Genomic DNA, 14,290 nt, shown 5'->3' with positions numbered 1-14,290 from the left:
CTTTCTTGCCACCATACTCCACAGGCCAGACTAATGAAGAATACAGGAGATTGTTGTTACATGCAGTATACAAACAGAACTTGCCAGAAATTCCAGCAACTCTTTCAATTTTACCATGGGCCTATTGGTAGCCTACCAGACCAATTTTCTGCTGGTAATGTCCATTTTGTGCCAAATTTAAGTCACATCTTAATGACACTCTCCACAGTTTTCCATGGTATATCTAATGCCTTGGAAATTATTTTTAGCCTTCTCACCATTAAAATAATAAAATAACTAGACAAGTTTGGTATGGGCAGAATTGTACTGATGAACAGAATCATATTTCCAGGTCATTTTTGACCACACAATGTACACTGCAAAAACAATTGCCCAAAAAACAATCTCAGAATTTGATTTTTTTTTTTTTTTTGCAATTTCACCACACTTGTAATTTTTCTTCCCATTTTTCAGCACACTATGCAGGAAAATGAATAGTGTCATTCAAAAGTGCAACTCGTCCCACAAAAATACCGTAAGTCCTCCTACAGTTATATGAACTGAATAGAAAAAAAAAGTTACACTCTTGGGAAAAAAAAGTCCATATGGAAGGGGTTAAAAGTGGAAAAAAGTTCTAAAATGATTAATCTTAGAATGATTTTTTTACATAACCACCTGGAATTTTAAGAGGGTGTTGCGGAGTTTTATATCTATTGTAATATGCTGCTCTCAAAAGCAGTTGGGTAGTGTGGAGGGCAAAGAAAGTACGTTGCCCCCCCCCCAAATCGGGAACCATTACCACTCCCAGAGTCCCTCCTACCTGTCTTACATTGAAACCCTTATTCCCAAAACACATCTACGGTAATTTGAGGAATATACTGATACAATTTGACTTCCTAATTTTTTTCTGCTTTTTTGCTCAAATAAACACAAAGTGTTAAAAATATAATGTTATATGTTCATTTTTAATTAACTTTACTATTTAATCTTCTTTGGTAACAATTTTATTACACTGGCCATATATGTAGAAATAACCCTAACCCTAAGCAAACCCCAGTCCTGAGCCTAAGCCTCGCCATAAGACTAGCTAGGATTAGGAAATGTGTAAGGACGCTAAATCAGCTCTCAGTAATGAATGATTCAGTACGGTCTTCATTCATTAGCTACTAATCTTCTGTCCTCTCCGTCTCTCCTTGTGCAGAGTGCAGCAGTCAAGATGAGTTTACTGGAAGCTGCTGCACTCTGCAGAGGTAGCAACCAAACTCCTCTCACCTGCTGCACTCTGCATAAGCACTCACTGCAACACTCCAGAAAGAAGCATTGACACTTATTTGAAGGGGGGGAGGCATGGTGGGGAGGGGTACATTTTGAACCCCCATAGACGTTAGTTATGCCCTTTTTCCAAATATTTTATTTTATGATATTTATTGAATAGCGTCTTATTGAATTTTACGAACAATTCTTTTCTGCTGCGTTTTCAACTACAAGCCATTGTTATTGGCCGGACAAGGGGGAAGTATGCCTTCATACACGGACAGCGAGGTAGGTCTGCATGGCTCATAGATGTTACTGGGTTTTGTTTCAGAAGTACATGATTGGCATCCATTGTCCTCACCTTCCAAAGCCAACAAGTGATTCATCCTAAGGAAAAATAAAATAATAATGGCAAGTCACATAGTCATCAACCGAAATACTTTGATATTCTGTAAACGTTTTAAAGGGGTCAGCGTTTTATTGAAATTTAAAGTTAGTTTATATTTAATTGGAGCAGCAAAGAAAATCTATAACAATATATGGCATTGCATTTTTTTTCTCCTCCCTAAGAAAATTCATATTTTATGAAATTAAATAAGTTGTTCATTTTAATTAAAAATAACAATTTTTACCATATTACCATAATTAAAAAATTTTTAACAGTTAAAATCAGGTTTTTCTGCGTATTTGCTGCATTTTTTTGCTATGTTTTTATTGTCTATTGTGCATGCTGATAAAGTTTAATGCCCCCCCCAAAAAAAACCCATGATGTAACTTTCTTAAGGTTTTTGGACGAAAACACAGCAAAACCTGATACCTGCTTTTTTTCTGTGTTATTGCACTTACTCATTGCTTTCTATGGGTGAAAGAAGTGACATGCTGCAGTTTTCAATTCGGCCAGAAAAAATCAAGGTGTGTGCATGAGATTTTTGATTTTTTTGCTTGTACTGTAAAACGCAGCTTAAAATTTGCATTAACCCCTTTCTGACATTAGATGTACTATCCCGTCGAGGTGGGGTGGGCCCCTATGACCACCGACGGGATAGTACGTCATATGCGATCGGCAGTGCTCACGGGGGAGCGCCGCCGATTGCGGCCGGGTGTCAGCTGTTTATCACAGCTGACATCCGGCACTATGTGCCAGGAGCGGTCACGGACCGCCCCCAGCACATTAACCCCTGGCACACCGCGATCAAAGATGATCGCGATGTGCCGGCGGTATAGGGAAGCTTCCCGCAGGGAGGGGGCTCCCTGCGGGCTTCCCTGAGCCCCCCGCAGCAACGCGATGTGATCGCGTTGCTGCGAGGGTCTTACCTCCCTCCCTGCCTGCTCCAGCCCCGGATCCAAGATGGCCGCGGATCCGGGTCCTGCAGGGAGGGAGGTGGCTTCACAGAGCCTGCTCAGAGCAGGCACTGTGAAGCCTGCAGCACTGTAAGTCAGATCAGTGATCTGACAGAGTGCTATGCAAACTGTCAGATCATTGATCTGTGATGTCCCCCCCTGGGACAAAATAAAAAAGTAAAAAAAAAAAAATTCCAAATGTGTAAAAAAAAAAATAAAAAAAAATATTCCTAAATAATGAAAAAATATATATATATTATTCCCATAAATACATTTCTTCATCTAAATAAAAAATAAAAAAACAATAAAAGTACACACATTTAGTATCGCCGCGTCCGTAACAGCCCAACCCATAAAACTGGCCCACTAGTTAACCCCTTCAGTAAACACCGTAAGAAAAAAAAAAAAAAAACGAGGCAAAAAACAACGCTTTATTATCATACCGCCGAACAAAAAGTGGAATAACACGCGATCAAAAAGACAGATATAAATAACCATGGTACCGCTGAAAACGTCATCTTGTCCCGCAAAAAACGAGCCGCCATACAGCATCATCAGCAAAAAAATAAAAAAGTTATAGTCCTGAGAATAAAACGATGCAAAAATAATTATTTTTTCTGTAAAATAGTTTTTATTGTATAAAAGCGCCAAAACATAAAAAAATGATATAAATGAGGTGACGCTGTAATCGTACTGACCCGAAGAATAAAACTGCTTTATCAATTTTACCAAACGCGGAACGGTATAAACGCCTCCCCCAAAAGAAATTCATGAATAGCTGGTTTTTGGTTATTCTTCCTCACAAAAATCGGAATAAAAAGCGATAAAAAAAGTCACATGCCCGAAAATGTTACCAATAAAAACGTCAACTCGTCCCGCAAAAAACAAGACCTGACATGACTCTGTGGACCAAAATATGGAAAAATTATAGCTCTCAAAATGTGGTAACGCAAAAAATATTTTTTGCAATAAAAAGCGTCTTTCAGTGTGTGACGGCTGCCAATCATAAAAATCCGCTAAAAAACCCACTATAAAAGTAAATCAAACACCCCTTCATCACCCCCTTAGTTAGGGAAAAATTAAAAAAATGTATTTATTTCCATTTTCCCATTAGGGTTAGGGATAGGGTTGGGGCTACAGTTAGGGTTGGGGCTAAAGTTAAGGGTTTAGATTACATTTACAGTTGGGAATAGGGTTGGGATTAGGGTTAGGGGTGTGTCAGGGTTAGAGGTGTGGTTAGGGTTACTGTTGGAATTAGGGTTAGGGGTGTGTTTGGATTAGGGTTTCAGTTATAATTGGGGGGTTTCCACTGTTTAGGCACATCAGGGGCTCTCCAAACACGACATGGCGTCCGATCTCAATTCCAGCCAATTCTGCGTTGAAAAAGTAAAACAGTGCTCCTTCCCTTCCGAGCTCTCCCGTGTGCCCAAACAGGGGTTTACCCCAACATATGGGGTGTCAGCGTACTCAGGACAAATAGGACAACAACTTTTGGGGTCCAATTTCTCCTGTTACCTTTGGGAAAATACAAAACTGGGGGCTAAAAAATAATTTTTGTGGGAAAACAAAGGATTTTTTATTTTCATGGCTCTGCGTTATAAACTGTAGTGAAACACTTGGGGGTTCAAAGTTCTCACAACACATCTAGATGAGTTCCCTGGGGGGTCTAGTTTCCAATATGTGGTCACTTGTGGGGGGTTTCTACTGTTTAGGTACATTAGGGGCTCTGCAAACGCAATGTGACACCTGCAGACTATTCCATCTAAGTCTGCATTCCAAATGGTGCTCCTTCCCTTCCGAGCCCTCCCATGCGCCCAAACAGTGGTTCCCCCCTCATATGGGGTATCAGCGTACTCAGGACAAATTGGACAACAAATTTTGGGGTCCAATTTCTCCTGTTATCCTCGGGAAAATACAAAACTGGGGGCTAAAAAAATAATTTTTGTGGGAAAAAATTTTTGTTTTATTTTTACGGCTGTGCATTATAAACTTCTGTGAAGCCCTTGGTGGGTCAAAGCGCTCAAAACACATCTAGATAAGTTCCTTAGGGGGTCTACTTTCCAAAATGGTGTCACTTGTGGGGGGTTTCAATGTTTAGGCACATCAGTGGCTCTCTAAGCGCAACATGGCGTCCCATCTCAATTCCTGTCAATTTTGCATTGAAAAGTCAAACGGCGCTCCTTCCCTTCCGAGCTCTCCCATGCGCCCAAACAGTGGTTTACTCCCACATATGGGGTATCGGCGTACTCAGGACAAATTGTACAACAACTTTTGGGGTCCAATTTCTTCTCTTACCCTTGGGAAAATAAAAAATTGGGGGCAAAAAGATAATTTTTGTGAAAAAATATGATTTTTTATTTTCACGGTTCTGCATTATAAACTTCTGTGAAGCACTTGGTGGGTCAAAGTGCTCACCACACATCTAGATAAGTTCCTTAGGGGGTCTACTTTCCAAAATGGTGTCACTTGTGGGGGGTTTCAATGTTTAGGCACATCAGGGGCTCTCCAAACGCAACATGGTGTCCCATCTCGATTCCAGTCAATTTTGCATTGAAAAGTTAAATGGCACTCCTTCGCTTCCGAGCTCTGTCATGCGCCCAAACAGTGGTTTACCCCCACACATGGGGTATCAGTGTACTCAGGACAAATTTTACAACAACTTTTGGGGTCCATTTTCTCCTGTTACCCTTGGTAAAATAAAACAAATTGGAGCTGAAGTAAATTTTTTGTGAAAAAGAGTTAAATGTTCATTTTTATTTAAACATTCCAAAAATTCCTGTGAAGCACCAGAAGGGTTAATAAACTTCTTGAATATGGTTTTGAGCACCATGAGGGGTGCAGTTTTTAGAATGGTGTCACACTTGGGTATTTTCTATCATGTAGACCCCTCAAAATGACTTCAAATGAGATGTGGTCCTAAAAAAAAATGGTGTTGTAAAAATGAGAAATTGCTGGTCAACTTTTAACCCTTATAACTCCCTAACAAAAAAAATTTTGGTTCCAAAATTGTGCTGATGTAAAGTAGACATGTGGGAAATGTTACTTATTAAGTATTTTGTGTGACATATCTCTGTGATTTAATTGCATAAAAATTCAAAGTTGGAAAATTGCAAAATTTTCATAATTTTCGCCAAATTTCCGTTTTTTTCACAAATAAACGCAGGTACTATCAAAGAATTTTTACCACTATCATGAAGTACAATATGTCACGAGAAAACAGTGTCAGAATCACTGGGATCCGTTGAAGCGTTCCAGAGTTATAACCTCATAAAGGGACAGTGGTCAGAATTGTAAAAATTGGCCCGGTCATTAATGTGCAAACCACCCTTGGGGGTAAAGGGGTTAAAACAAAAAGCAGCAAAAAACGCAATGTGTGAACATAGCTTTATGCAGTCAGTATTTGCCTGTTACAGCAATGAAAAAGTGTTCAGAGGGCTGCTGTTTAACTCCTTAAATGCCGCTGTCACTTTTTGTCGAGTTGCCATGTGAGTCAAAGGGGTCTGCTGAAGCAATGAATGACTGTCATGTTGTAACTTCTGGGAAGCAAAAGCACAGTTCTATTGCATTATAGAGAACAAGCAAACATACAGGTTCAAATCCCCTATTGAGTAAAAAAAAAATAAGTGGAGAAACAAGTGTTTAAAAAACATAAAATTACAAAATAAAAATTCAAATAAACCCCATTAAAATAAAGAAATACAAAAAAATACTTTCAATTCCACCATTGCCATGAAAATTCAATTTAACAAATAAAATCATTTACAGCAAACAAAATAACATAAAAAAAGTCTTAAGAATGCAGTAAAAAGACATAAGCACACCATATGCAACCCAAAATAAAACAGGTCTCCACACAAAAAGAGACCCTCAAATGGCTCCATTGGTGAAAAAAAAAAATAAAAAAGGGGATTCAGAAAATGGCCATACAAGTAAAGTTTACATAGGAGATATATATATATATATATATATATATATATATATATATATATATATATATATATATATATATATATATATATATATATATATATATATATATATATATTCGATATAAAAAAAACCCCACTTTACTTCTTTCCTTTTGGTATTGCCATAGTAATGCTAACCCGATGAATCATTTTGCATTTTTACTCCAATAATGCTGTAACGAAGAATAAAAACCAAACATTGGTGGAATTGGATTTATTTACCGTAGTTTTTGTTGCTTCTTTCAACGCACTTGGAAGATTTTTAGATTTTTTACTGTTTATCAGCACATTGTGTGGTTAAAAAAAAAAACACAAAGCAAGAGCTAATGTGACGCTGTGAACATGAAAATGAACGTTTTTACTTTTGTAAAAATGGGAGGATACAATTGAAAATGCAAATTAAAACTTGTGTAGCATTCAGATGGGGTGAACAATGGGAGTTGTTGTAACACACAACTGAGATTTATCCAAACAAGGTATTGTTGCATCATATTTAGAAGATACTAACATTTACGATTTATGATCCTTCTGAAATGAAGATAAAAGGTAAGTCACAGAACATAGCTTAGGTTTGTGTTACTGGTCCTTTACTATTCTGGTTACAGAAACTAGAGCTGAGCGTCTCCATCCGCAGAGGATCGAACGTGAGTTGGTTTTTCTGAATTCCACAGATCCACACAAATTCAGACAAACAACCTCTGGGTTTGATTTTTGAAAATTGACAAAAACAAAATGCCATCTCCTACGTGCGGCATACTCCGTAAATAAGCTAATGGTGTTATGAGCCTCCCATAATGCCTGACGGGAATCCAATCACATGATGTAGAAAATCTAATCAGGGAAGCATGCAGGCAGGATAAAATAAATAATGGCCGGCCAAAGAACGCCACTTTATACTCCTACTGTGTAGGGATAGGAGCTCAGAGCACACAGGATATGGATAGAAAAAGGGCGAATGCGATTGTGATGTACTATAGTGTTCATGTACCACATTGAAAATGAGAGTGCTAGTCTCAGTCTGTGAATGGAAATCCAAGATTCCTGTTGTAGGGTCACATCATCACCACTCAGTGTTTCACCATGAATTTATAAATCTGTCATGTACTGAAGCAACAGGACTTTAATTTCGGCTTTTTTGTTTGTTTTTCACACATTGACAAGGAGGGGTAGGATCAATCCACTCATTGTAGATTTTACAGATAAATTAAAATTCTGAATTCAAGGCTTGTTTTTTTTTTTTTTTTAAGAGAAATCTCCCTAATCCTGACACATATGCAAAAGTGTTTACCTGCTACAGTATACATATTGTTTTAACCCCTTAGTGACTGAGGACATTTTAACATTAAAATCTCCTATCCCAATATGTAGTAGGTGTAGTAATAATAATAATAATAATAAAAATAATAATAGCAAATACCTCCAATTAGAAATGTAGTATAGTTTTTCTGATTCGCCATGTATTTTTCCTCGTGCAGACATTGCAGGATCTTGGGTATCATGAGGCACAGGAGGAAAAATACATAGCAAATCAGAAAAACTATACTACATTTCTAATTGGAGGTTATTATTATTATTATTATTACTACACCTATTACGTATTGGGCTAGGATCTTGGAGATGTGAATAACCCTTTAAAGGGAATCTGTCATCCTAAAAATCATATATGAGCTAAAGGTACCTTCACACTCTGCAACTTTACAACGAGAACGACAACGATCCGTGACGTTTCAGCGTCCTGGATAGCGATCTCGTGTTTGACACGCAGCAGCGATCAGGATCCCGCTGTGCCATCGCTAGTCGGAGCTAGAAGGCCAGAACTTTATTTGGTTGTCAGTTCGGCGTGTATCGTCATGTTTGACAGCAAAAGCAACGATGCCAGCAATGTTTTTACATGGAGCTAACAACCAGCGAGAACGATAAGTGAGTCGCCGTTACGTCACTGGATCGCTCCTGCATCGTTCTGCTGTTGCTGTGTTTGACGTCTCTACAGCGACCTAAACAGCGACGCTGCAGCGATCGGCTCGTTGTCTATATCGCTGCAGCGTCGCTGAGTGTGACGGTACCTTAAGGCCACCGGCATCAGGGGCTTATCTACAGCATTCTGTAATGCTGTAGATAAGGCCCCGATGTATCCTGAAAGATAAAAAGAGGTTAGATTATACTCACCCAGGGCGGTCCCGCTGCGGTCCGGGTCCGATGGGTGTCGTGGTGGGTGTCTGCACCTCCTAGCTTCATAGGATGATGTCCTCTTCTTTCTGCCGTGGCTCCAGCGCAGGCGTACTTTGCCCTGTTGAGGGCAGAGCAAAGTACTGCAGTGCGCAGGCGCCGGGCCTCTCTGACCTTTCCCAATGCCTGTGCACTGCAGTACTTTGCTCTGCCCTCAACAGGGCAAAGTACGCCTGCGCTGGAGCACGGCAGGAAGAAAAGAAGAGGACGTGATCGTATGAAGATGGGAGGCCCCGGACCGCGACGCCCATCGGACCCGGACCGCAGCGGGTGAGTATAATATAACCTGTTTTTCTTACCTTTCAGGTTACATCGGGGGCTTATCTACAGCATTCCAGAATGCTGTAGATAAGCCACTGATGCTGGTGGCCTTAGCTCATATACGATTTTTTTGGGTGACAGATTCCCTTTTAATGACCAGGCCAAACTTTTAAAATCTGACAAGTGTCATTTCATGGGGTAATAACTCTGAAATGCTTCAAGATATCCCAGTGATTTGGAGAATGTTTCTTCGTGAAAGACTGTACACTACAATAGTAAATTTAGGTCACTATGTTTTGCATTTATTTGTGAAAATATTGGAATTTTTGAGAAAATGTTGAAAATATTGCATTTTTCAAAATGTCAATCTTTATATTCTTAAACCAGTTAATCATGCTGCACAAAATAATTAATAAATAGCATTTCCCATATGTCTACTTTACGTCTGCATCATTTTTCAAATTTCATTTTATTTTATGATGATGTTAGACGGGTAAAAAGTTTAGCAACAATTTCCTATTTTTCCAAGAAATTTGCAAAGCCTGTTTATTTAAAGACTTATTCAGATTTAAATGCATTTGAGGGGCCTATATATTGGAAACTCCCACAAGTGACCCCATTTTAAATACCGTACCCCTCAAATAATTAAAAACTGCTGTCACTGCATTTTTTTAACCCTTCAGGTGCAACACAGGAATTAATGCAAAGTTGAATGAAAAAAATGTTGCTTTAGCTTGAAATTTTTTCACTTTTGTAAGAGGTAACATGAAAAATAGACCACAAAGTTTGTTGCCCTCTTTCTTTTGAGCATGTTGATACCCTACATGTAGTCATAAAGTTCTGTTTCAACAAACGGCAGGGATCGGATGGGAAGGAGCGCTACTTGGCCTTTAGAATGCAGATTCCGTTTGAATAGATTCTGGGTTATGACATGTGGTACATAATATTAAAGACCCATGTCAGAGACAAGTATATCCACTATTCAATTATAAGACATGAGAAAGTGGGCAAGCAAACATATGCACCCTATCTGGCTCAATAGAAGCTACCTCAGTATGCAGCAGTATAAGGAGTAAATACGGTAATACAAATTACCAGCAGCAGAAAAGATGGTTGCCACACACCGACTACAGCGTCCCTCCTTACCCCAACACATGTTTCACATCCAGCTTCTTCCGGGGGTCATAACCCAGCGTCCCCCCTAGTTAGGGTGCTCTTGCACTTTATTGTGTTGTACATTTATTATATTTTAACTTTATTCTGGATCTCTTCGTTCGGCAACTTGTATGTAAGTTTGAGTATGTTGATTATGTGATGTGAAGTGCCAGTCACATTTGGACATTTTTGAGTTCATAGTCTTTCTCATGCAGATACCCTGAGCCCCAATCCCATGGATTTCTGGGTCAACAAATTGGATCAGTGAGAACAACTGGTTCAGTTTGCTTTGGGAGTAATGTCCTGTCCAGCTTTCATTGTCATGTCAGAGAGAGTATTCAGTGCAGCTGGTGGATTTGTCACACCAAAGTGGACCAAGTTATCTTCCATAAGTGGGAAAACCTAACATATTCTCAAAATGAATCTGTTATGGATCTGTGCAGACTTTGATGCACCAACGGCCTATGCAATGTTTAAATTGGCCCTGCTATTTGTCTGCCTGCATGACTGTTGATTGTTGTTTACACTGTTCTGCTAACTCCAGTACCAGTAGACCACATTAGGCCGGTTTCACACGTCAGTGGCTCCGGTACGTGAGGTGACAGTTTCCTCACGTACCGGAGACACTGACTCATGTAGACACATTGAAATCAATGTGTCTCTGGACATGTCAGCGTATTTTCACGGACCGTGTGTCCGTGTCCAAAACACGGAGACATGTCCGTGTTCATGGGAGTGCACGGATTACACGGACCTATTAAAGTCAATGGGTCCGTGTAAAACACGTACCACACACGGACGCTGTCCGTGTGCAGTCCGTGTGCCGTGCAGGAGACAGCGCTACAGTAAGCGCTGTCCCCCCCACGTGGTGCTGAAGCCGCCATTCATATCTTCTTTGCAGCAGCGTTTGCTGAGAAGATATGATAAATCCTTTTTTTTTTTTTGTTTCTCATGTTTAAAATAAAGATCCCTGTCCCCACTCCCCTCCCACCCCCTGTGCGCCCGCCCGCTGTTATTAAAATACCCGGCTCCCTCGCAGTGTCCTGTCCTCGCCGCACCTTCTCCTGTATGAGCGGTCACGTGGGGCCGCCCATTACAGTTATGAATATGCGGCTCATACAGGAGAAGGTGCGGCGAGGACAGGACACTGCAAGGGAGCCGGGTGAGTATTTTAATAACAGCGGGGTGGGCGCACAAGGGGTGGGAGGGGGGCTGGGACAGGGATCTTTATTTTAAAAACGAGAAACAAACAAAAAAAAAGGATTTATCATATCTTCTCAGCAAACGCTGCTGCAGAGAAGATATGAATGGCAGCTTCAGCACCAGATGCAGGGGACAGCACTTATCTCTAACACTGTCTCCTGCATGCTCCGTGTGGTACCCAGTGGGCACACGGACGGCACACGTGTGCCGCACTGATGTGCCACATAAACGCACCGACACATGGACACGGATAATTCCGGTACCGATTTTTCCGGTACCGGAATTATCTGGACGTGTGAGACTGGCCTTATGGTGGGCATCGATTTTTTGTTTGTCATGTCAGCTATACTATAATACTGCTGTTTCCGAAACTCCGAAGTACAGAATAGAAAAAAACAAAATAAAAACTTTATTAAAAAATGTATAAAAATACTCATTGGTGACATCCAAAAGCGACTAAAAAGCGGATTGGAGTATCGGATATCACCTCCTATCACCTCCTGAGAGTCTTGGGATCACCTTGGTACCATTATTTAGCTTTTGGACACTTACAAAGACCACTTTGCCTCCTGATCTGTGGCCCACAGTGGAGGGGGTGAGGCGGAGGGATACCTCACAAGAATATCTCATCCGGTGAAGCAAAAGACTCAGAATTTTTGCAAGTCCGGATCAAATTTGGAGCCCAATAGCCACAGGTATTCTTTACCTGTCTTTATTGAGGAAGCACAACACTTACATTTGGAGTTACATCCCCAGAGCTGCCATCAGCGTCGCAGAGGCGGAAGGATACCCGCTCACTACATAGTGGCATGGAGGACTAAAAAGTAGTGCAGCACTATACGGATTCCAAGAGGAAATCGGCAAGAATCCCTCTGATTAATCCCACAGCCCCAGGAGGTTGCCTTTCGTCCCTCTAGTGAGGATACGAGGAAGAAGGTGCACACTGTGCTGCATAGAACAACAACTGCTATAGAAGAGGAGAGGCGGAAGGATACACCCGGTCACCACAGGAGAACAGGTGGACTGAAAGTGTGCCGATTACTTGGCACACCAAGGTACAGCAGTTTTCTTCCCCTACCCCTGGGGGTCTATTTCGCACTGTTTCTGGGGAGGCACAGGCAAGAGATCGCTGCAATATCATAATAACAAGATCGCAGCAGCCGGCGGAGGGATCTCAATATTGGAGCCGCACAACACTATATAGTTCCGGGACTAAGGACAAATTGTGAGCCTCCTAAGGGGCACAGGGGGATCGGTACGGTGCGCATAGGGTGGAGGGACTTAAGTAATATCCCCCCCTGGTTTTAAACCCCCCTAAATAAATAAATAAGACACAAAATAGTCCCTGCTGCAGCCCAGAATTAGTGAGACACTTGAATAATCATTAAAGGTCTCTGCTGCCATCTTGTGGCGAAATCTGGAATAACACAAGACTCCTATTACTTCCATTACCTTTGGATTTTAGGATCCAGCTCACGGGGCTTGGCTCACGGCCCCCTTGAATATAGGGAACTCGGCCCGGGGTGGGCTTGCTAATGGGGTGCTAGGCTCTATGGAGTGACCACCCCACCCCCCATATCCCACCACTACCTTGGACACACAGTGCTTACTATAGACATCTATGGGAAAAACCAGAAAGATCCCTGAACAGAATACAAAATCGGTTGGGGAAATTACCTCTGAAGACATGAAACGTTATCTAAATTCAACTCCCCAGACTAGGAATACAAGGTCTGCAATGACTTCTACTACTAACCGTGATAACTCCCCGTCCGGGGATTCAGTGTGCACACGTAGCTCGTCGGCTGACGGCTTCGATGAGGACACCGCAGATTCGGAGGAAATGAGCATCGCAGAATTGAGCAAGTACATCAAAGCCCTACTTACCAAAAAAGACCTTGAAGGATTCGCCTGCAGGCTTGAAAATACATATAAGAAAGAAATCCACAACTTGCAGAAAGAATTTACCACACGAATAGAGGACGTGGAAAAAACACACGAGAATATCTTTCGAGAACTGCAGGCCCATAGGGACCTCTTAATAGATCATACTCTCAAACTAGAAGATATCTCATCTGGAATGGAGGACCTCGAAAACCGCAATAGACGGAATAACATTCGTATACGAGGCCTCCCAGAATCTGTCGGTTTTTCTGATTTGGACCGTACAGTACAAAATATCTTCTTAGACCTGCTGGACGATAAGGATGGTGGCTGTATCGAGTTCGATAGGATCCATCGCGCTTTGGGTCCTAAACCTACTTCCGATTCTCGACCACGTGATGTTATATGTAGAATCCACTACTATAGAATCAAAGAAGCCATAATGACGGCTGCCAGGAAAAAAGAAGTCATCAGATTTGAGGACCACCCAATCTTAATCCTTTCTGATCTATCTAGACGTACTTTATTACTGCGCAGAGCTCTAAAACCATTACTGGCCGAACTTAAGAGAAGAGACATCCCATATAGATGGGGGTTCCCGTTCCAATTAACGGCCTCTAAGGGGAGGCAAGTCGGCTTCTTTTCGAAGGCTTTGTGACTTAACTACTTTCCTGGGCACCTTCGAACTTCCTATGGTAAATCTTCCTGAGTGGCCCGTGAGCCCAACACTCCCTGAAGCTCCACCAAAATGGCTCAAGGTTCAACAAACCAAAAAACGAGACAACAAGCGGGTTCCATCTGACCCGCCTTGAGAACTTAGCATCCTGGTTTGGTGGTATAGAAAGGCGAGCTTGGCCTACTGATGGAGTGGGTTTCGTTTGAGGGCTTTTATAGTCTGGTTTTTCTCTTTTTTGTATTTTCGTTATGTCGGTTATGATAGTCTGGCATTTATTGCCTAGTTTTATTATGTTTGCACTTTATTCTCATGTTCTCAGTGTTTTAGGTGCAGGTGTTGCAGA

General features: G+C 41.2%; 1 protein-coding gene across 2 annotated transcripts in view; it reads right to left on the bottom strand.

The window, feature by feature from the left end:
• Window positions 1-412: 412 nt before the first annotated feature.
• The window catches only part of VSIG4 (V-set and immunoglobulin domain containing 4), a 60,062-nt gene continuing 46,184 nt past the window's right edge, over window positions 413-14,290 (bottom strand). Inside the window, exon 8 of one of the 2 annotated variants that reach the window (XM_069755512.1) lies at window positions 413-1,620. In XM_069755512.1, the coding sequence (XP_069611613.1) occupies window positions 1,461-1,620 (160 nt within the window). In that variant the 3' untranslated portion in view covers window positions 413-1,460. The remainder of the gene's footprint in view (window positions 1,621-14,290) is intronic. The other variant, XM_069755513.1, reaches the window with a different exon arrangement.

The sequence above is a fragment of the Ranitomeya imitator genome, chromosome 2 (assembly GCF_032444005.1).
Source record: "Ranitomeya imitator isolate aRanImi1 chromosome 2, aRanImi1.pri, whole genome shotgun sequence".
In the NCBI taxonomy this organism is placed as follows: domain Eukaryota; kingdom Metazoa; phylum Chordata; class Amphibia; order Anura; family Dendrobatidae; genus Ranitomeya; species Ranitomeya imitator.
This window is presented reverse-complemented; position numbering and strand designations above follow the sequence as displayed.